The sequence below is a fragment of the Furipterus horrens genome, unplaced genomic scaffold, assembly GCF_987537825.1.
Source record: "Furipterus horrens unplaced genomic scaffold, mFurHor1.1.pri manual_scaffold_2, whole genome shotgun sequence".
NCBI classification, from domain to species: Eukaryota; Metazoa; Chordata; class Mammalia; order Chiroptera; family Furipteridae; genus Furipterus; species Furipterus horrens.
The window spans coordinates 25,594,113-25,619,181 of NW_028327172.1; the positions used below are offsets into that span (position 1 = coordinate 25,594,113).

Here is a 25,069-nt window from a genome sequence, read left to right on the forward strand (position 1 = left end):
AAGTTAATGAGTAAGCAAGCACTAAAAATGGTGTAAGTTCTATGACAGGAGAATGTAGTGCCTGTGGGAGCATGCAGAAGAGTATCTCAACCAGTCTGTGCAGGGCTGGGGAAAACTTCCTGGAGGAAGCAAGCTTTCAACCAAGCTCAAAATGATGAGCTGGCATTAGCTCCAGGAAAGGGTAGGAGTAGGGCACTTTATGTTCATGTTACTATTTAAGGCCTGCAAGTGAGAGTGACTATGGTGAGCTGGAAAGACTACAGAATTCTAGTGTGGCTGGAACAGAGATTATTATGGGGACCGAGAGAGATGAAAATGAAAAGGAAGGTGTAGAAGCCAGTTCATGATGAGCTTTGCAAACCACGTAAAGGAATTTGGACTTTATTCTGACTACAGAGACTTAGTGATGCATCTACAAGCCAAGGAACATCAAGGACAGTTGCCAACCATCAACACAAGGAATCATCAAGGAAGCAGTCTTTCCTAGAGTCCTACTGACACCATGATTTTGGATATCTAGCCCTCTTAACTCTGAAAATACCTTTCTGTTGTTTTAAGCCACCACAGGTGTGCTACTTAGCTATGGCAGAACCAAGGAACTAATATAGGAACCTTCCTGGACTCTCCATTGCTTCTCACATTTCCTTTCTGAAGCACCCTCTTAAGAGACTTCTATTTAATGGACTTGACAGATTAACCCCTTTCTCTGTTAAACAAAATATCTTCATACAGTATTCTACTCTCTAGCATTCTATACAGTTCTATCCCCACCAAAAGAACTGTAAAGCGCAGACCACTTCCTATTGCCATTATATGATTTAATCAAATATTATATAATTGGTAAAATATTAATGCAAAAAGAAAGATAGCTGCTCTTTCCATGAAAACTAGGTTGGAGACTTTGGAAATTTGACAAGGGTGAGTCACATACAAAAATAATGCAAATTAGATGTTGGTGAGGTAATTATAAAAGACTGAAAAATAATGAAAATCTAGAAAATATGCTCATTCAGACTGCTTGGTAAATGACTTGAAATTCCTACTTTGTTTTAATAAAAGTAAAATCAGATCTTGTAAAAGATATACCATGGGTGTGATTTATGCAAGAATGGACTTTGTGGAACTGTTCTATAATTCTACACTTGTATCAACTTTATTTTTTATTGGCCACACAATCAAAACTTCAGACTCAATAAATAAGAAGGTTTTCACTATAAATATAGGTTTATTACACCATGTTTTTCAGTCACTTATTAGTCTATAAGCTTCTTGAACACAGAGGCTCCATCTGATTCATTCCTTATTCCATCCTTAGAACTCAGTATAATGCCTGGTATGTAGCAGCCTCTCCCCAAAATTTTTTTTGAATAAATGAACATAAAACTTAATTTCATTGTTTCTATTTTCCCTTTTTCAAAGAACTATATCATGATAAATAAAGTTTTGTTATGGGCTGATATACACCATAAAAATGGACTTGTTATAGAGAACTCAATTTTTTATTGGCATTTACTAAAATGGGGTTTTACATACACATATATGAATATTATCACTGTTACTGTATGACTTGTCATAGCCCCAATATATATTTCATATCATATCTTCCTGAAAAATACTTTAACTTATTCCTATTCCACATCTTCATGTAATTTCTATCTAATGTCACAGTGTTATTTCCCCGAGTTTGCAGGTTAGGAACTTGAGATAGAAAAGTTACTTTCTTAAAAGCAGATTCCCTATTATGCCTCAAATTCATGAGGCTCCAAATTCTAGGTTAGTACTGACACATTAATTAGCCTGCACCCTTGAAGAAACTGTTGACACTCTCTTGAGTCTCAGTTTCATTCGTTATCAGATGAGGATTTTTGACTGGATGATCTCTAGAATACCCTCTAGCCCCAAGTCCTCATTTTCAGCACCAAAAAATTCTGGATTTTCTTGTGAATAAACAAATGTGACTTTTCACTGCTCTTCTTTCCAATACGGAAGACAGAGAACAACACACAGAGCTAGTTAAAGAATGACAGAAAGGGTATGGTCGAAACGTGTTAGTCAGTATGGAGTGGGAATTTAATGTTAGCCTGCCAGTATAAACTCTTTAAAAAAAATACAGTGAAATATTTTATTCTCACATAACTCATGAGAATTTTGCAATTTCTTGCCTGCAGTTGCTCAATACTAAGGTTCAAGGGGTTTGATGTATGCAGTTAAAAAGTTGAAGACTTAATCAAGTTTTCATATTTTATTAGCATAAGTAAGTAGAATACAATACTTGAAGTTATGTCATAAAACAACTGCTGTATGGTTTTTAAATCTTGATCTGAATAAACTTTTAATTAACTTTTATCCCTTAACTAAGGATAATATTAAGATAGAGGCAACCAATATTAGGTTCTTTCTATAAGCTTTTTTCCTAGGTCTTTAACTACGTAACTAACTTAACAGGAACCATTGAAAAGAAATCTTAACACATTTGATAAATAAAAATGATGTAGGGTTTTAGAAGGTTCAACAAGACAAAGAATGTACCACTGGGATTCTGTTAAATAACTATAGCAGTTATATTTTTGCCTCAGAAAACTTTCGTCATGGAGCACAGCTGTAAGACAACTTTGGCTTCAAACAGAAAGGCTATAATAAAGCTCCTCTGAGCTAGACTTAGGTTCACAAGGTTTATGGTGGCAAACAGCAGAAAAGATGAAATGTTTCAATAAGTCCCTCAGGCCGATTTAGTTAGCATTCACAAAGTGGAATAACCTATACATCACATACCCTTTGTTAGATGGTTGTTTAGAATAGATGTATGAGTCACTGGATTTTATTTTAGCAATTGGGCAAATGCAATTCTCTTTTTGCCCAATATATTAAAATGCAGAATTGTGAAGCTGAAAGGTAATGTCAGATCTTATACAGGATGCTTATCAAGCACTATGATGAATCAAGAAATTCCTCTGCTCTTGTTATTCCATGTTTTACCTTGGCAGGCACAAATGATAAACTATCTCATGTAAAAAAAAGTATCTATATCTATATCTATATTTATATCTATATAAAACTAAACTAATCAGCAAACGACAGTATATTTTTAAAAACTGTGTCTGGGGAGAGAAGTGCTAAAGGGGGGAAAGCTTACAAAACCAGGAGAAAGTGATATGAGAGAAGGAAAGGCAAGATTCTATCCTGCACTCCCTTTGGGAGTTTGGGGGATTAATATATACATGTACATTTTTTCCCTCTCAGACACTGCTCAGAATTAATGAGGGTACCTGCAATGATGCTGGCAAGCTGCTGGGTTCTGGTGATGGGGTAGATGCTGCGTGCCTGAACGATTGCTGAAGCGATTTTCTTGGCGTGCTTCTCCTCCCCGTATGCTCTCAGGATGGATGCAAGAGCCTGTTGATCTAAGGCGTTCACAACATCAGCTGCGGTGGGCATGTCAGGGTACCTACGCACAAGAAGAACCAATTAGTTCATTGACGTCAGTTTTCATTGACAAGAGGTGAAATTTCAGAGTAATGAGACATAAAGTCAGGCATACACACATTGTCTAAGAGAGCTTCCGAGGTTTTTAAAGTCAGAGACTGAAATCTAAAAGGAAGGAAATAGGTTTTCCATTTCAAATACCCATCATGATGGCAACTGGGGACTGTGTGTGTGACATTCATCAAGGACAAGGGGCAGCAGGAAGTTAAAATATTTTACTAATATTTAATTCACAAAGAAGTTATTGCTCACTCAAATTTTCCCTAAACTAAAATAATGGAAATATTTGAATTTAGTTTGTTCAAAATTTAAATTGATGCTTGAATTTTTTTTCAGTATAGAAGGTACAAGGCTTACTGACTAATATTTAAATGAGCCTAGATATCAAGAACTGAGGTTGTCCAGTAACCAACTACTTATACTGGAGCAGTAATTAAACTTAGAAAATGTTCGCAGGAGTCCCACCTTATCCTAGGCAATACCTTGCAAGACCCCTAGCAGGAACTTGATACCACAGATCGTACAGAGCTCTCTATATACTATATGTACATACATATACTCTGTAGCTTCTCTTTGGCATGTCTGAATTACCAGCATCACTACTCTGGCCCTTTGGGGCCATTGGTAAGTAAAATAAAGGTTACTTGAACAGAAGCACTACGCCAGCACTACAGTTGCCCTGGTAACCCAGATGACTACTAAACCACTAAGGAGTGGTTAGCATATATAACATAAATATGCTGGACAAAGGGATGATTCACATCCCGGGCAAGACAGAGTAGGACACTAGGAGATTTCACCTTGCTACTCAGAATGGCACACAATTTAAAGCTTACACATTGTTTATTACTGGAATTTTCCACTTAATAGTTTCAGGCCATGGTTGACCCAGGTAACTGAAACTGCGGAAAGTGAAGTCTGGGCTAAGTGGGGACTGCTGTGCACAAAGATACTGCTCGTCAGTCTCCCGCACAAAAAATAGAACCATCTTAATGATAATAATGTAGACTATTTCAAATGTTTAACAATGTTGCCTTCTACCTCCATGACAAAGACACCAGGAGGTAAAACTTGGTAATCAACAAACAGTACTAAACAAGCCTAGATGGTAATTTCATGTGAAGACAAAGAAATAGCAAGCTCTGTCCAAATAAAATAAATCATTGTAGCAGGAAATAGCATTCACTGTCAGACCATGCCAGTTTACCTTACTTAAGATAAATGGATCAAGCAATTCTAAGTGATGGGCTAACCAAGATCTTACTTATTAGAAAGATAGCTTTGCTAATAGTCCAGATACTACTCTTACAATTAATATGCTGGATTGATTGTTGGTACCACACTGTGAGGACTTCAGGTAACAAGAATATGGTAGCTTGAAGACCTGAGAATCAAATCAGAGTGAGGTTGCCAAGAAACACCCCAATCCTTCCTTAAATACACTACTGAACCCTGTTAGCCTACCTACGCCCTCCAAGGACAGCTGTTATCCTTGGCTTGTCCTCTCCATCTCTCCCTCTCCGTCTCTCCCACTCTCTCTCCCTCTCTCTCTCTCAAAACTTGCTTTCCAGATCACGTGATTCTGTTCTTTTTTTTTCTGGCTGCCATGGTACCTCCAGATCAATGAACATCCTATAAGGTCGCCTAGTTTCTATTTCAATAAAGCTTGCTCCTTCAACAATAGCTTTAAGGATAAAGATTTGGTCTTTAAAGTTAGATTGAACTAGATTTAGAATCATGGCTTTGCTACTCACATTGGGTAAGCTTTTTAATAAAGTGGAGGCTCAATTTCTAACCTGTAAATGAAAGTAACAATGCTTACCTCACAGAATTGTTGGGGGAATTATGGGTGCATATAATTGTAAAACAAACAGTATAAAGCCTGGCCCATAGAGAAGCCAATGCATGTCAATGTCCCTTAGATTTTTCCCATTCCTAGATTTGTCAATCATCACTTTTGGCCTGACTGACAAAATCCCTGATAGATCTTACCTACTTGTGAATTCGACTGTTCAAACCACTGAGCATTAGAATGAACCTTGTGAACAATGGTAAATTCAGACTCCACAGGATAGAGCTCAGCACTAACAGGACAATTCTAAAATTAGTATGGATGTACTTAGCAATTTTTATAATACCTGTCTACTTTCAAGTAAGAAAATTAAAAGATCATTTTGCTCATATATGGTTCAGTGGATAATAGGCATAATTTTATTTTACTCTAATGTTAACACTGAACACCAGCATAGGAGTTTCCATAGTGCTACAAGGCAAAAGAGGCAACTCTCTGGAAAGCCAACAGGCTACTGGGAGGCTTCAAAATAGGCATTCATACATGTGAAGAAGTCAAGATACAAAATCTGTGCCCCACCCCCATCCCACTTAACAGGTTAAGATATTTGTCAGCCCCCCAGAGATCACGGACTTACAATGGCTACACTCATGAGAGAAAGAAAATATTACCTGAGGCAATTTATTTATTGCCTTCCAGTGAAGAATACAACTGACACAGGGTTATAATACCAGCAAGTCCTTAAAGCTATGAATTTCTTTCTACTACATTAGAAGCTCGCTATGACCTTAAAGCTGTTGTTGAAATCGGGGGAGCACAAATTAAACTCTGCTGTACAATTCTAGTGTTAAATAGCAACAGGTTAAGAAAGTCTCTTGAACCCATATTCAACATAGGGATATATCAGCCTCCATGATCTGACTGGCCATATTTTTTGGCTTGGACTCCCCTCCCCATAACAAACACCACTTGGATTAGCATTGCACGTATTTATACCTCTGACTCCATTTTCTATAAATTTGTGTGAACCAACTCCCCCTTTCTGCATGCCACATACTTTCTTCAGATCTGTTAATGTCTTTGGTTAAGTTACAGTCTATGCCACCTCACTGGAAGCCAACCTGTTTTTTAAGGTTTATTTTCTCAATTTTAATGCCATCCATTATGTATTGATAGTTTACTTTTCAAGGGCAGTCTTATTTTCAAGTTCTTAGAGGAGAACTTCAGAAACCCTGATTCTGAAACCAAAATTTGCCGAAAAATCTTTACATTAGCAATATGGGAATCTACTACTATTAACTAGAAGCTTTGTTCATTGTATTTCAGAAGGCATCCTCCTTAGCAATACGTGGGAACAGCAGAAATTTGCTTGACATTTTATTACCTCTGCACAACCTCAATCTCCAAACATGAGAAGATATTTGACCTTTACTATTAGTCACCGGTTTTTAAAAGATTTTTATTATTTTCTTTTATGATCACACTCTTCATTCTATGAATGCCAACTTGTGCAAAAGAAGGTATAAGACTCGGCACAAAAAGATTCTAACAAGTATGGGTCACAATGTCAGTTAACATGTCCTACCGAAGCATGGGGAAAAGACTATATGAGAATAATTATCATAGGATAAAGCAGTTTGTGGGAATGAAGTTAAAGTCAACTCAATATTAATTTGTGGGCTTAAATTGAATGTTAAATTTCTTATATACAGGTCCACCTAATTAGAAGAAATTCTGGAAAACCTATTTGTTTCAGTAGAAATATTTATGCAGGTCTAGAACTGTAGATTAGAAACTAACTGAATAATTTGCTTACTTATGAAAGTCTACTGTTCTTCTTAGAAGGTAAGCTTCACAAAGGTAGGGGCCATGGTACATAACTTGGTGGCAGTGAGGGTAGGCACGTGAGATGAGGGAGAAAGGCTGGTCAGTCCCTGAGCCAGCGTTGGGCATACAGACAAGTGCAAATCTAAGCTTTCAAAAGGAATTTAAACTTGAAAGAAATTATCCTGTCCTTTCCTAGAATGTGAATCCTCTTTGTGTTTTTTAATACATATGCATCTATTTGACTCATGAAGAACAAACGTTAGTATTCCCGGGGTGGTGAGGGATTAAGAGGAGGTGTGAACTGTCCTGTGTACAGTACTGTTTGATACAGCACCTAAGTTACAGTTCCTCTGAAGAAGGTGGAAACAAAGTGACTGTACAAGATACAGGACAAAACACACGACTGCTGACCTCTGGGATTTTGACTTTAATTCAGTATTCAAAACAACATGCATTAAATATAGTTCCTTTTTACTCCTCACAACAGACATTGTTGGGCCTGCATAAAAATGGAACCATTGTTTCAGGACCGTATTTATCAACACAATTAATAGTCTAAAAGCTCACACTGTATCCGTAAGAAAGATAGCCAGTATGAAAGGTATCCTCCACACAATTTTATGTAAAGATAGCAATGGTTTTTCTTTCAGAATCCCAAATCTAGAGAAACACTAAAAGCTATAGTGAGTAGCAAACAAAACTGATTTATTATATATGGATAGTGTTAGGTGTGGGTGTCTAATGGGAATTTTGCTGTCTTAAAAGGAAATTAAATTCAGAGTGCTTTTGAGAAATTGATTTCTTGTTGTGAAGAAAAATGCTTTATCGATACGCACCTGTCACCATCCATTCTCATGTCCAACGGGCCATCCTTATGAAGGGAAAAACCTCTTTCAGGAGCATCGAGTTGCATGGAGGAACATCCCAGATCCAAAAGAACTCCATCCAATGTCCCTGGCTGCACGCCGGCGCTCACTAATAAGGCTTCTGCCTGGCTGAACTGGCCTAGCATGGCTCGGACCTGTTTGCTGTGAACAGACCCAGGAGATAACAAAAACAATGCTGTTACAGTAAAGTCTTTCTTAAGGTCTATGATCAATGGAAGGAGCACATCCTATTATTAAATTGTTTAACCAATACATATTTACTAAGTGCCAACCACATGCTTAGTGCTATATAACATATGGACATAGAAACTATGCCTTTGGTTTCAACACCAGAGGTGATTTAGTATCATTTTATCCTTGATAACGAACACAATTTATTTTATACCTTTCTGAAGGTATACAGTAAGTTGATGAATTAAAAAAATTCCTTTGTCAGACTAGGCATTTCAGTTTTTCTTGAAAATTATTAAATCTGTGTGTCAGGAAAAGAATATACAAATCTACAAAAATAATAAATTTTAAGATAACAAATGCTGACCTGGGTGTGGAGAAAAGGGAACCCTTGTGTACTATTGGTGGGAATGTCAATTAATATAGATAGCCACTAGGGAAAACAGTATAAAGTTCCTTTAAAAAATTAAAAATAGAACTACCATGTGATCCAGAAATTCCACTTCTGAAAATATATCCAAAAGAAATGAAAATACTATTGTGAAGAGATACCTGCACCCCCATGTTCATAACATCACCCATATTTATAATAGCCATGACATGGAAACAACTTAATTGTACATCAGTGAATGAATAAATAAATCGAGTTGTGAAATATTATTCAGCAATAAAAATTAAGAAAATCCTGCCATTTGCCACACATGGGACAGATAATAATTTCTGAAATAATTCAGAAAGAGAAAGACAAATTCTGTATGATCGCACCTATATGTGGAATCTAAAAGAAAAAAAAAAAATGAGAGAGAGAAATCCACATTCATAGAGAAAAAGATCAGATTCATGGTTACCAGAAGTGAAGGACAGGAAAAGGGGAAAAGGGGAATTGGATGAAGGTGGCCGGCCAAAAGGTACAATTTCCAGGTAAATAGGCACTAGAGATGCAATGTACAACATGATTACTAGCTAATATTGATGGATGGCATATATGGAAGCTGTTCAGAAAGTAACTTCTAAGAGTTCTCATCTCAAGAAAATGAATATTTTTTTCTTTTTCTTTTTCCTATCTGTATGAGATGATGAATGTTAACTAAACTTATCATGGTAATAATTTCACGATATATGTTAAGTTACATCATTAGGCTGTACAGCTTAAACTTCTACAGTGCTGTACTTGTATGTCAATTATTATCTTAATAAAACTTAAAAAAAATAATTGTAACGAGTAAGCCAATTTAAATACAATAGGTAATAAACCAGAAGTCCCCAAAGAAAGATATGTCAAACATCTTCAAGCCACCCATTTCGGCTTTCTCCACACCTTCCCCATAATTTACAGGAGGGGCGCTGTGAAGCTGTGCACTTGAAGAATGGCACTCTGCCTGGAACACACGCCTTCATGCAGAAGCAGTGGCTTAGCTCTCAGCAGGGATTCTGAAGTGAATGGGGCATCCAAAATCAACAGACACACAGGAAGCTGGGATCACCTTGCAGCTATACTGACTCTACTTCCTCCACAAAGTGAGATGCTGCCTTCAGGGTTCTTCAGAAGCCGCAAGGCAACAGGCATGCATTTGGGAAAGAGAATGAGAAGGGCAAAACTGGGCAACATTTCTGAGACCTCATTCCCTCCATCTACATGTGGGTGGGGTGAGTGTGGATGTCCACAGTGTTGGGGAATCCATATTTATAATTAGTTACTTATATGTTATGCTGTTTAAGGAGAAAGTCACAAATCATGGGTATTTTTTTCCTCAAATTCTGATGAAGACGGTCGTTTTCAGATTCACTCACCAATATTCATTGAATATCTGCTGTATGTCTAGCATTATGCTATTTGGAGGTATATAACAATTAATAAAAATGATTAATGAAGCATGGCTTTCTGAGCGTTGAGGGGAGAAGAAATATATAAATAAATAGTTTGCATAACAGCCTGATCGGGGCCAACGGTGGAGAGATAAACAAATTGCTATGTGCACACAGGCATACTCGTTTCATTGCACCTCACTGTATTGTGCTTTGCAGACACTGTGGCATACGCACTGAAGGTTTCTGGCAGCCCTGTGCCCAGCAAGTCTATAGGTGCCATTTTTCCAACAGCATTTGCTGACTTCGTGACTCGGTTTCACATTTTGATAATTCTTGCAATATTTGATACTTTTTCATTATTATTATGTTACAGTCATCTGTGATCAGTGATTTTGATGGTACTATTGCAGTTGTTTTCGGTGCTACAATCCACACCAATATAAGATGGTGAACTTCAGTGATAAATGTTGTGTGTTTTCTGACTACTCTACTGACCAGCCATTCTCCCACCTAGCACTCTCTCTTTGGATCTCTCTGTTCCCTGAGACACAACAATATTGAAATTAGGCCAGCTAATAACCCTACAATGGCCTCTGAGTGTTCCAGGGAAAGGAAGAATCATACATCTCTTACGTTAAATCAGAAGCAAGAAATGACTAAGCTCAGTAAGGAAGGCATGTCAATAGCTGAGACAGTCTGAAAGCTAGGCCTCTTGCACCGAACAGACAAGTTGTGAATGCAAAAAAAAAAGTTCTTGAAAAACCTAAAAGTGCTACTCCAGTGAACACAAGTGGTAAGAAAGTAAAATAGCCTATTGCTAATATAGAGAAAGTTTTAGTGGTCCGGATAGATCAAAGCAGCCATGACATTTCCTTAAGCCAAAACCTAATCCAGAGCAAGGCCCTAGCTCAATTCAATTATTTGGACACTGAGAGAGGTGAGGAAGATGCAGAAGAAAAGCTTGAATCTAGCAGAGGTTGGTTCATGAGGTTTAAGGAAAGGTGCCATCTCCGTAACACAGAAGTGCAAGGTGAAGCAAGTGCTGATGTAGAAGTTGCGGCAAGTTATCCAAAGATCTAGCTAAGATAACTTATGAAGGTGGCTACACTAAATAAAGATTTTCAATATAGGATGAACATCCTTCTGTTGGAGGAAGATGGCACCTTGGGCTTTAATAGGTAGAGAGAAGTCAGTGCCTGTCTTCAAAGCTTCAAAGAACAGGCTGACTCTCTTGCTAGGGGCTAAAGCGGCTGGTGACTTTGAGATGAAGCCACTCCGGAAATCCTAGAATCCTTAAGAATTATGCTAAATCTACTCTGCCTGTGCTTTAGAAATGAAACAACAAAGCCTGATGACAGCACCTCTGTTTACAGTGAGGTTCACTGAATATTTTAAACTCACTGTTGAGTCAAACTGCTCAGAAAGAGATTCCTGTCAAAATATTAGTGCTCATTGACAATTCACCTGGTCACCAAAGACCTCTGATGGAAATGTACAGGGAGATTAATGTTGTTTTCATGCCTACTAACACAACATGCATTCTGCCGTCCACAGATCAAGGAATAATTCTGCATTTCAAGTTTTAGTAAAAAAAATACATTTTATAAAGCTAGAGCTGCCACAGATAGTGATTCCTCTAAGGATATGGGCAAAATATATTGAAAACATTTTGGAAATAATGCACCATTCTAGCAGGAGTTTGCAAGAAGTTGATTCCAACCCTCATGGATGATTTGGGGGGCTTAAGATGACAGTAGAGGAAATAACTGCAGGTATGGTGGCAACAGCTAGAGAACTAGAATTAGAAGTGGAACCTAAAGATGAGACTAAATTTGTGCACTCTCATCATAAAACTTTAGCAGATGAAAGTTGCTTCTTTTAGATGAGCAAATAAAGTGATTTCTTGAGATGGAATCTACTCCTGGTGAAGATACAGTAAAGACTGTTGAAATAACAACACAGGATTTAGAATAGTACATAAATTTAGTTGATAAAGCAGCAGCAGGGTTTGGGGGGGACTGACTCCAATTATGAAATGAGTCCTATTATGGGTAAAATGCTACCAACAGCATTGCATGCTACAAAGAAACTGTTTGTGAAGGGAAGAGTTTATGAATGCATCAAACTTCCCTTGTAGTCTTATTATTTTAAGAAGTTGCTGCAGACACCCAAACCTTCAGCAAAACACCCAGATCACATCAGTCAGCAGCCATCAGTAACAATGCAAGACCCTCCATGAGTAAGAAGATCATGACTCACTGAAGGCTCAGATGCTGGTTAGCATTTTTTAGCAAAAAAAAGTATTTTTTAATTATGGTATGTAGATTTTTTAGACATAATGCTGATGCACACTTAATAGACTACAGTATAAACATAACATTTATATGCACTGGGAAACCAAAAAGTTCATGTTGACTACTTGAGATATTCGATTTATTGCAGTGGTCTAGAAGTGAACCTGCAATATTTCCAAGGTATGCCTGTACTTGGAAGATACAGAATGAATGCTAATACTAGCATTAGAACCAGAAATAATAGAATTTTGGTATTGAGAGCAACTCACAAATCATTTATTCCAATTATTTAACCGATGTTGAATCTTCTCCCCCTCCACCATCCCTGCTGGGTGAGGTGGGGGGAGGAAAATCCTTGTTTTAATTACATTTCTTTCACCGCATTGGTGAGGGAGGAATTCCATTCTAGGATTATGGAAATGGACAACCACACAGCACATGATACTGCACAGATGAGATTGATGGGAGTATATTAATCTCATATAGTCACAGACCAGGGGAGGAAGATACCACATGTTATGCATGGCTAAATGAGGGTTGCGCTCAGGAACAGAGTAGACAACCAGAGGCTGCAAGAAACAGGTTTTCTAGTAGGAGGATGGGTTTGCCTTGGTTCTCATGATAGGACGTGACTGCCTTGATTGAATAATTCAATGGCTGGCAGGGTACTGAAACCTGCTACTCAGGGATAAGCAGATATCGTGTCTGATGCCTTTGGTAAGGAGGGTCATGTAGCTAAGGAACCTTGTCTGTAGGAGCATAGTGGGAGCAGAACTTGTGGTTAGGCCATCCAAGTTTTCCCCAGATCAAGAACACATAATATTGAGCTTTAATTTTATGCTTTATACCACAGTCATATAGCTCATTTATGAATTCACTACTGTGTGTGTGTGTGTGTGTGTGTGTGTGTGTGTGTGTGTGTGTGTTTAAAAAGCCAGTTCTGCCCTGGCTCAGTTTGTTGGAGTACAGTCCTATACACCAAAAGGTTGTGAGTTTGATCCTCAGTCACAGCATATATGTAGGTTGCATGTTCAATCCCTGGGGTGCCTACGGGAGGCAACTGATAGATGTTTCTCTCACATTGATGTTTCTCTCTCAGTTAAGTTTGTAGCTGTTTCCTCACTATTTCTGTATCGTTTGTCTTTTGCATCAGTGCAACTTAAACAATTGAAAACCTAGAACCCATAGCATCCTTTCACACAACTACTGTTAGCTATTGTAAAGAATATTGGTGGCTATCTCTTAGTTGCCAATCTTTCTGTTCCAATGGAACCTCAAAACTGCAGCCATGTATTCTGGAAAAGACTGGTCATATCTATGTCGGTTTGTGTCAACTTGGGTAGGCTATAATACCCAATCATTTAATCAAACACTCATCCAACTATTACTGCCAGGTATTTGTAAATATGGTTACTATTACAATCAGTTCACTTTAACTAAAAGATAATTACTTTCTGAAACGTGTGTGCCTCATCCAATTAGCTGGAAGGTCTTAAGAGCAAAAATTGAGGTTTCCTAGAGGAAGAAGAAATTCGTCCTCAAGACTGCAATATCAGCCCATGTCAGTCTCCAGCCTGCCGGCCTACCCTACCAATTTCAGACTTGCCAGTCTCCACAACTGTGTGAGCCAAATCCTTGAAATAAGTCTCCTTATATATGTATATATATGCACCCACACATGTCTCTGTGTGTGTATGTATGTTATCTTACTGGTTCTGTTTCTCCTGAAAATTCTGATGAATATAATATCTTGGCTCAAGAGGTGGATTTCTGATAAGCTAAGCTAATTTGCACACACTATCCCTATGGTCTCTGTAATTTCTTCAGAGATTGGCATGTGTCACAACTCTGGCCGATGAAGTACAAGAGATACTTGCTAGGAATTGGAGGGAAATTTTCTTTCTTCCAATGAGTTACTGGAAGAAAAAGATTCTTCAGAATCTTACTTGATATGAAAGAAGTGAAAAGGTGTCAGCAGTTTCAGCCAAAACGGTTGAAGACAAAGTAAAGAGAAAGAATAACCCAGCCAGTAGCTTGAGCTTCACCTAAAATTCAATTTGTCTTTGAACTTGTGAGTTACGTGAGTCCGTAAATTAATTACCTTAGTTATCAAAACCAGTTTGACTTGGTTTCTCTTTCAAAATGAAAAACATTATAACTATTCCAGCAATTACGGTTCTTAAGTTTTCTCTTCTTTGAATAAAACAATTTGTTTCTTCTGTCATTCTCCATACAAAAACCCTTTCACCACACCAGTTACTGTTTTCTGAATGTGTTCCAGTGTGCTTATGTCCCTAGATCTAAATTCCATGATGACTGGCACAGAATAAAGTAAATTCTTGCCTCTCTTGTTCTAGTTATATTAATACAGCTCAAAATCAAAACAGTTTTAGAATTTATTTCACAGTATTGACCTAGACTGTCTAATACCCTTGATTCTTTCTCATGAACACCGCTGCTGAGCTTGTGCAGTTTTGTTTTGCCAATTATTTCAGATCTAAGTACCATTTCTGCCCTACACATTTTCTACACTTCTTTGAGGATCCAGATATTATCTTTAATCATAGAAATCTTTGCACTACAGCAAAAGCCTCAAACAAATCACCAGTGCCCAGTCTGAATTCCTTAGCCACTACAGTTATTATCCTGCTTGATGCTAATATACTTGTAAAATAAAAATAAATCTTATAGCAGATGTTTGCATTCTTGAGTGCCCTCAAATGTAACTGTTTAGTACATAATACTCACACAGTTTTTGCCTCACTATGAGTAAGTAACAAAAAATGTAATCCTTGTGGTAAAAAAGTCAGCAAAATGATATACAAGTATGAGAATATCGTATCGGAAAAAGTAACCATGAGGCAACACCACAAAGTAAATCATGTGTTTAAGGCAGAGATTTCAGATGCTACATCAGCTATCTGTTTCTAGAATTACTAGATTGTTCTCAGAGTAAAGAAACTATCCACAAAGTTTACTGACCAATATGTTGAAAACTTAGCCTTAACGTCAGACCCAGGGACATTATTTCATATAGGCAATTAGGTTGTGGCTAATTTTCCTGGATAGGCAGACTCCATGCCTGTCTTTCTCTTCCCGACCCTCTTCTTTCTTTCTTTTCTCTCTCCCTTCCTCTCTCAGGTCCTTTCTCTTCCTTTCTTCCTTCCCTCTCCCCCCTTCTTTTTTCTTTCAAATTTTAAATTTTAATATTTTTCAACATGAATTTTACAAGTATTATAAAATGAGTAACAGAAAGGATCATGGTGGTCACAAAAACAGAGCCAAACCAGGACATTTAGCCATAACTACAAATGCACAGTTTGTTCAAATCATCATCATCATCACTTGTTTTTACCCTACGCTCCCCAGGTTGTAAGTGGAATGTTGCTTGTAACTCAGGCACATGCAACCCAACCCCAAGAAAAGTCAAGGTACTTAGCAGTAGATTGCCAATAATACCTTGTTGTTGGAAGCCATTTTTGTGGTTATTTGACTATGATACGTATTGTTAATCTTGACTTTGACAAGTCATATGCACTTAGAATACAAGTTATGGGTCTGTTTTATTATACAGGACTGAGGTGCTCTAGTATATACTGAGGCTAGTGATGTAAGAGTAGCTATTATTCACTGTGCATTTCATTTAGGACTGAACACAAAACTTCATCATTTTCCTAACTGCATACAGTCTAATGATAGGGTGTAAGGATAAATTACCCCAGAAATTATAAAAACAGATCCAACCCACAGGGTTGAACATCTTGTAGTTAATGAGAGTACTTATCTATCTCAGCTTTAGAAACCCCAAATTCCCATGGCTTACAGAGTGCTTGCTATAAAAAGGCACTTTTTGTTGTGCAGGGATAAATAATTTTCAGTTTCATGAAGAAGAGATTTATTTGTCTAGAATCAGATTAAAAAATAAAAAAAAAAACTGGGCTGTTGAATAAAGCAATTTTAAAAGTGTAAAGTTTGTATATAAATTTTCAAGAAAAACTGAATTTGGAGACTCTTTCGAAGATAAACATCACTGTTATTTTTATTCTCTTAGGATTTAACACTCCTCTAGCTTAACCAAAAATATTAAATAAGTGCTTTAAGTTATTATATACCTCTAAGCTCAAGTATAGTAATATACCTTACTGTAATACAAAACTGTCAAAAACAAAAAATGGTCCACAGAAGTGGTTAATAATGGTTGTCTTGATTCTCTCTGAATCAGTTAACTGTTGCTGTGTGGCAAACCACCCCAAAACTTAATAGCCTCAAACGACAGTCATTTATTAGCTCGTATTCTATCAGCTGGCAATTTGGGTTGGGCTTACCTGGTGATTCTGACAGTGGGTTGACTAAGGCTTAGTTGGTCCCATGTGGCCTCATGTACATGTTGGGAAGTTGGCTGGGGTTAGGACAATAACTGGACCATGTGTCTCTAGCATTTCATCAGCTAGCCCAGGTTTCTCCAAAGAGCTCTGGATGCAAACGTAGTGAGGTAGGACAACCCCAATGCATGAGCACTTTTTAAGTTTCAGAGTATGCCTCATTTTCTAATATTCCATTAGCTAAAGCAAGCCCATATCGCAGTTTATATTCAAAGACAATTAAAAAAAGTTTACCACTTGATGGAAAGAGGACGTGCAAAGGGGTACATAGAGAGAAGAAAGAAATTATAGTGGGCATTTTTGCAAATAATATATCACACTCTTCGTATTTAGGAGTGAAATTAAAGTAACAAGGAGAAAACGAACTTTTCCCCCCCTCTAATCTAGATTCTCTCCTGCTAATTGAGGTCTTTTTAGGGTAGCTTCACAAGAACCATGCAGTGATGGCTGGTAGTTGATGCTAGAATTAAGAAGTACGCTAAGGTGTTAGGTTCTGGTGCCCAAAATACAAATCTGAGAAGAGACCAGCAGAAGCGTGTGGCATAGGGGTCTGGCAAGGACTAATGCACGATAATCTGGGACAGAGTAGCATGTGGCAGTGAGGGGTCTGTAAGAAAGCCATGTCTATGGACCTAGTCATATTAGCCAAGTAAATGTAGCAGCAAATTGGAGGGTTCTAATGTTGGTCAGACTTAAAAGAAAAACCTCACAAATAATCTAGTTGTGAATACGTTGAGGTCCTAGAGAGGAATACGGGAAGAGATTCAGGCATGAGAGAATAAGTTAGAGATCTATTAGAATTGGACCAGTCACTAGAACCAAGGCATCAAGTCTAGATCAGCATCAAAGGCAACTTAATGTTAAGGCACCTAAGCTGCACACACTAGGCCATCTTCAATCCATTATCAAGAACCCTGTTATGAAATATGAAGTACACTGAGCTGGCAGATGGATATGTAGAGAACTTGGATCATGTGCATCAGAGTGACAAGCAGAGCAATGGAAAACAGAAGGGAACAAACATTTCTTAAGAAGCTGTCAGAAATAGTACCCAGACATTTGAAGTTTGTTTCAATGAACTTTACTGCATCTAGGGTTCACTTTGTCATACATTTAATCATTCATTTCGTGTGTGTGCATTTGGGGCATACCTTGGTGATAATATTCCATAAGAGGATATAAGAAAAGCAAAATCCGAATCGCTTTCTGGAGGGAAGATCCGCTTACTATGTGGATCCCAGGCTTCACCACATCAGTATCAGCATTAATCCATACAAATCCCAGTGCGCTACCTAGTTTCCAGTCATTACATTTTATTGGTCCGTAGGCACAAATCAGGGGCCATAGCTGCTTTTACCACTTCATTAGGCCTCCCAGGCAAGCAATTCAGAGAAAGCCGTAACAGTGGATGAAACGTGAAACTCATATTTAAGCAATGGTAGGAGCAAACACTTGAGAGTGCTTTGTGGGCCAGACTCTGTGGTAAGCGCTTTGTCATCTCATCCTCATCCCAACCCAGGGAGGTGGGTGGCACGATAACCCACATTCTGCATTGAAGAAACAAGTACAGAGATGGAAGTCACTTACCCAAGTCATACTATCAATACGACATGGTGGAATTAGAACGCAAACTCAGTCCAGTCTGGCTCCATAGTTTATGTTCTTAGCCACCATACTGTAATATCTCCCAAGTTTCAAATTATTTTGTACCACTTCAGAACTCTTAATCCTTCATCATTATGACTTGTCATAATCCACAAATCTGCCTCCTTTGTCTGACTTTTTTTCATTAAAATATTTTGTTTTAAATGTTTGCTATCTCTTCATACCCATAGGTCTGCAGATTCAGCACTCAACACATACTTGCTGAATAAAGATTATCACATGCTGGACATAGGAATATAAAAATGAACAAGAGCACACAATATAGAAAGGTATATGTACAAACATATATAAATCACCAAGCAAATGGTTTATTTCTTCTTAAAACAATAGTGGTAAAGTGGAAAGGGGAAACAGCACCATAAGACTTACCTTTAAATCTTGACTCTGCTACTTATTAACCCTGTGGTTTTGGACAAGTTATTTATATTCCTTCAGTTTCAGTTCCCTATATCTCGAGGTGTTTAAATTTTCCCCTCTGAGGCAACCTGGTGTGGCAGAGATATCGCAACAAGTTCTGGAGTCAGATTGAATCAGACTATTAACTTTCTAATGATGTATTCCCTCAAGAGTTAGAATCCTCATTTGTACTCTGAAGGCAACAGAGCAATTTCAATGTCACAGAGCTTTTATAAAGAATATCTTAATTAATGTACACAAGAATACCTACTAAGATGCCTAGGTATAGGAAGGCCCTCAATAAATGTTACGTCTCTCCCTCTGCTCCAAGCTGCTTACTTAGATACTCTGATTATAGTTTGGTCACTAACAATTGGGAGTTGGAAGCAATGCCAAGGATTTGCTCCAAGCACACCAAATGCAGGGCATGCTGGCTGTGACCTTTTGACTACAAAGAATCCTTCTCCAGCCCCTTTTACGTGCCACTATTGGGCTATATTTCTCCTTCCATTTCATCACCCTCTCCCCATTATAGTTTCAGAACTGTTCATTTTCTGATATGTTCATGTTTACCATATCACACAGAGCTCTTTGTAGACATACTTATATATACCCATGATATTTTAATTTTCATACTAATTATGATCACTTTTAAATATTATTAAAAGATATCTTTGCTCAAAATCTTTGACACAATTATCTTTGCTGACCATTTTCTTTTCCTTCAGGAAATACATTTTAAAAATTGATTTAGCTATTCATTCAAAACTCATACATTGAATTGAATAAGGTCTATTTCAGAAATGATAAAATGTAATTGTACTTCTACTGCTCATTAACCCTTTCAAAATTTATTCAATGGAGTTACCTTCCTCTGTTCTGGAATAGCAGCTTAGCAAGGCCTATAACCTTTCTACTCATTAGTATGTAACAGATAGTCCTATGGCTACTGTGAGTTGTAAACATAGTCAGCTTCACCATGAGTCTCTCAAACCTTTCAATAGTGCTAATATCCTATAAACAAAATAATACCAACATTATATAAACTTTTTCAGAAAATATAAAAAAGGAAACATTTTTAAACTCAATTCACAAGGCCAGAGTAACCCTGATACAAATTGAACAAAGACATTACAAAAAAAGAAAAAAGAAAACCAAAGGTCTCTCTCTCTCATGGACAAAATAACAAAAATTAACAAAATACGAGCAGACTCAATCCAGCTCCCTATATAAGGAACGGTATCACTGGACTGGCACTCTGGCAACATCTGTGAAGCAGCTGAGTATGGAGTGCTAACGCTGAGAGAGGACAGGGCTGGAAAGATGGCTTTTGTAATTGTCTTAAAATAGTAGGGATTTCGTAAATGTTTATTAAATGAATGTAGAACAATTTTTAAAATAGAAGGACTCTTCTGGTCCCAGTTTCAGGCCAATATTATCAGGAAATTGATCTCTGATACCAAATAAAAATGTAATTTTCCCAAGCACATGGCCTAGAGAAGGTTTCATTACATCTGGACCCCTCGTAGAGATATTTATTTAGTTTCATATAACAAGAATTAGAAAATGAACACGAAATAATTCTAATATGGACATTTTCTTGGTGAGAACTGCTTTGCTGCTCACTTTTTCTTAGCATCTCAGTTTATTCTTTTTACATAATGTTTAAACACTGAACCTTAATTCTATATAATCCTCATATGAAAACATTTCCTTGGTGCCTAAATCCCCTCCCCTCCAATTAATTTGCATTCCTTCCCTCTCCCTCTTTCTCTGTCATATAAATACTGTACTGTTCCAATGCTTGGTGATAATTTCTTCTTCTAGACTGCAATACAGCTCCCTGATTCATCTGGCACTCAGTACATACTACTTTGTAATATTATTTATGTTTTTATGTATGCACCCCGCTGCCTCTGTAACAAGAACCTAAGTCTCTTAAGGGTCATATGGACTCGGTCATATACTTTTTCTTTTTTTCTTAATATGAAGCACCTAAAAAAATTGAAAGTGTACAGCAAACATCTTTTTTTGCATGAGGATGGTGATGATTTTGAGAGGTATTAATATATATTTTAAGGCATCAAAGATGAGAACCCTTGATAATAATTAACTCAATGTTTTTTCCATCATACATAAATGTAATCAAAGTGTTAAGGAAGAAATGTAAGAGACATAGTAGGTTGATATAGGCTTTGGAGAAAGAAATAGTTATGCAATGTGTTTCTTGTGAGTTTAACTGAGTACAACTGTTGTAAGGACATAAGTTTTAGACATTTATTTTTCACATTTCCAAGAGTTATGAGAAGCTTTCTGGAACCATATCATAATCACAGTCAATCAATTTAAAAGAGTGCATTTTAATTTTTGTTCATAATATCTTGCCACCCACAATATCATGGAGGAACTGAAAAAGGAAAAAAATACTACCATGTTGTAGTAGGACAGGAAATAAAACTCACCATTCATACCAACCAAGCCAGAGAATTCAGTTAAGCTTAATATTTAATTCATTCAATGAAGACATGAACTTTGAAGGATGGTATTACAATCACAATACTTATTCAAACAAAACTCCTTTTAGGAATATTCTTTTTTCCTTTTGGGGGCACTTCAAATTGTCCCAGAAGAAAAGGCATTTTGTTTCATGTGTAGAAAAGTTTATTATACATGTGTTTGGTTTTTTTTTCTGGGTAATAATTTTCAGAGTGTAATTGCAACAAATGCCTTATGACACTCCTTCCTTAATTTCTAAAGTCTAGCTCCTATATCCTGGGTAATCTCATGCCGTTCAGACTTTCTTACCCAATTTACTAGAAAGCTTAGTGTGACAACTGAAATAAGAAGTGTCCTTTTTTCTGTGGCAGCACTTTCTAAAACTTACATCTTGTGGAAGTAGTTTATATGAATTCAGCCTCCAAATAATCACCATGCATATACACTGCCAAAATATCCAATTGATTCTACCAGTTATTCGGGATATTCTATTATGGCTTCAATATTAATTGTTTTGAATGCTTGGCATTGTTGATGCAGGGTACTTGGATGACTGCCTAAATCCAGATCTGAAGTGGCCAAATCAGTTAATCTAGAGGTATCCAATTCAGAGTGAATATCATGAGAGACCAAAGATGGCAGATAAGTGGAAGCTACACTAACCTCCTCTCAAGATCAAACAGGAATTACAACTAAATTATAGAAAAATCAACTGAACACTAGCTGGAGAGAAACCTTATAACCAAGGACAGACAGAAGAAGCCACTTCACCACAAGACTGGTAGGGAGTGCGGAGGAGGCACAAGAGGGCTGGCCGGGCTCTCATGGGTGGCAGCTCAAGTCCTGGAGGGATATTTCAGTGGCCAAGGGGTCCCCTGAGAAGTGTGGGATCTAAACCCCAAGCAGGGCTCCCCAGACTACAGCACCAGAGCCAGAAAGGAACCCAGATAACATCCAACTATGAAAAGAAACAGGGTTTCTATCTGTCAGGGAGACACAGTGAGAGATGCAGAGAGCCTCTTAAAGGGCCAACACAAAAAAAAATTTGTTTTCAGCTACTTACCCTGGGCTCTGGCAGAGGGGGGTCAGAGAGGACTAGCAGCACTTGAGGAGAGTATGGGGTTGGTGGCTCTGGGGAGGGAACTGAAGGAACAGCTGCCAGGTTCCCTGTATTGAGTCATTCCCCATTCTGCAGAAGCCATCTTTCTCAGGCAAAGCACTCCTCTCCATGTCGCATCAGCATGGGGAGAAGCAATAGCCCTGCCAACAGGAATTACTCTGTCCCACCCTGTGATTCTTAAGTCCTGCTGCTGAGGAGTATTGCTGGAAGACTTTCACTTTTTAACCCTACAGAAAGCCTACAGGCAAAGCTGGATCTTGGGAGCTCTGAGACTTTATCTGACCCTCCCCTGGGCCCAGTGCTGGTAAAAGCAAACCTGAGAGTATAGCATGGTTCTTTTTGCACACAAACAGGCCCAACAGAGGGAGCCGCACACTGTGAATCACTGATAACTCCAAACAGGTTGCCCAGGGCCAGTCACAGGCAGTGTTTGACACAGGTCTACACCTGAGCCTTTGCAGACCTACCTAATATAGAAACTAATTACAAAGAGGCAGCCAAAATGCGAAGACAAAGAAACAGGCCCCAAATGAAACAACAAGAGAGTTCTCCAGAAGAACTAGGTGAAATGGAGGCAAACAATCTATCAGATAGAGAGCTTAGAGTAAAAACTATAAGGATACTCGACAGCATGAAAAAAGATATAGAAATCATAAAAAAGAATCAGTCAGAAATAAAGGATGCAAAATCTGAAATAAATAATATACTAGAAGGAATAAACAGTAGGTTAGATGAAGCAGGTGATCAAATCAGTGATTTGGAACAAAGGTAGAAAAAACACCCAAGCAAAGCAGCAAAAAGAAAAAAAGAATTTTTCAAAAATGAGGAGAGCTTAAGAAATCTTTGGGACAACATGAAGCATAACAACATCCACATCATGGGAATTCCAGAAGGAGAAGAGAGCAAGCAAAGGATCAAGGCCTATTTGAAGAAATAATGACAGATGAATACCACAATCATCTGGAATTATGAGTGTTTAATTACCAACTTAAGAAATCAACATCAAGACAAGTATGCTGTATTTTGGGGATTTTCCTGGGGGGTTCTCATTCATAGCCCTTTTCTAAGGAGTAATGGTTAGATGCAGACAGAAAATAGAAGTTTTGGCAGACCATGAGGAATGGTAAACTCTTGAGGCTGGTGATAGTTTTTATAAACTAAGTATACACAACAAGTATGAATGAGTAAGAAAAATTAAATGCTTACTTTAAGGTAAAGGCTAACTGTTGCCACATAAGGCAAGAGATGACAGCTTCGAGGAACGCTGAGGCTTGGGAAGTAGGTGTGTGTGTCATCCCCTCTCAGAGTGAAGAGAGAAATTCCATCAATAAGGTGACCAGAACAAAGGAAGGGGTATGGGAGTACTAACCTGTCTTCACACAGGAACTGGCCTAACTCCAGTGTATAAGTCTAAAATTACCAATTCACCCTATATCTTTTGATAAGTGGAACTTTAAAGTGGCATTTTAAATTCAGTTTTAGATGAAGAAATAAAAATTACTAAATACAACCAAGTACTTAAAAATACAGGGAAAATGTATGATGCAAGTCAGCAGTGTTTTTAAATGAAGAGAGGAATCATTAAGTCAAAATTCAGACCATGAAGTCTGATGTTTGAATTTTTAATTATGTGCATTTTATCTACTCTATATTTGTATATACTTTAATATAAAATAATGTTTAATCATAAAACAATTGTTGACTTTTAACAAGTCATATTGATGCCCTAGGAAGACATACCACGTTTTTCTGGTAGTATTCAGTGCTTACTGGTAATGCTGCTAACAACTACTGGTATATTAAAATGATGAATCCAGAGAAGGAAAAGGCATGCAGACCTTCCTCCTGTTGGCGGGTCTCATTAGCTTAAAAACTCAGTGTGGTTATTATATAATATGACAAGAAAATTATGGCAAATAGCTAGTGGTTTTAGTTTAAGGAAAAAAATAGATGGCCTTTCTGACCTCTTAAAAAATGTTCATTAAAACTTAAAATTGATAGTGTGGATTTTCATTGCTTTTTTAGAAAGTTCAGCAGGAATAAGAAAAATTACTCAGTCAGTAAATGCAAATTAATTAGTTGGGTGTATGTCAGAAGGAAATTTCTTTTAGCCATACTGTTTTGCAGTCACTGCTCTCCAAAAGGTTGCTCTGTACTTTTCAGTTGCTGAGTTTTATTCTTTTCATTACTGTGTATCATTTCTCATTGTAAAAGAATATTCGAGTGTATACTAACAGGACATATACTCTCCCAAACCAAGCATGAATTCAGTTTATGTATATCTTGAGTGGTGTTATTTTTCAAAAGGGTAGTTAGGTTCAAACCTAGAAGCACAATGTAAGGATAATCTCTAGGATATGATTTTTTTTATTTGGGGGTGTCAGGTTCATGTTGCTTAATATTGATATTTTCCTGTCTACAAGATTTCACTTCCTATGTTACTAACTTGAAATACACTACATGAAAGATTTTTTTAGGTGAGGTCTAGTGTGCTGAAGCTTGTATTTCTAATTCATTTAAAAACATTAATAAATATATACTGTCCAAATAATTAGAAAGATTTTAAGAAGTTGGCTACCATGTCAGTTAGATTTGATTATTCAAAGATTGTTTTTAAGTTCAGATACAAAATATATATTCAGCCACTCTACATTTATATATGACATATAAATTAAATTATTTTAAAACCCAGGAGCTAACTGTGGTTCTAGCTCCATCAAAATAATGAAAAAGAGGAAAACTCACGG

General features: G+C 37.4%; 1 protein-coding gene across 2 annotated transcripts in view; it reads right to left on the bottom strand.

Annotated features, from left to right (window-relative positions):
• The window catches only part of METTL15 (methyltransferase 15, mitochondrial 12S rRNA N4-cytidine), a 172,747-nt gene that overhangs the window by 31,933 nt on the left and 115,745 nt on the right, over nt 1-25,069 (bottom strand). For both annotated transcript variants that reach the window (XM_090263049.1, XM_090263040.1), the window contains exons 4-5: nt 7,939-8,130; nt 3,267-3,445 (exon numbers count right to left, since the gene is read on the bottom strand). In XM_090263049.1, the coding sequence (XP_090119175.1) occupies nt 3,267-3,445; nt 7,939-8,130 (371 nt within the window). The remainder of the gene's footprint in view (nt 1-3,266; nt 3,446-7,938; nt 8,131-25,069) is intronic.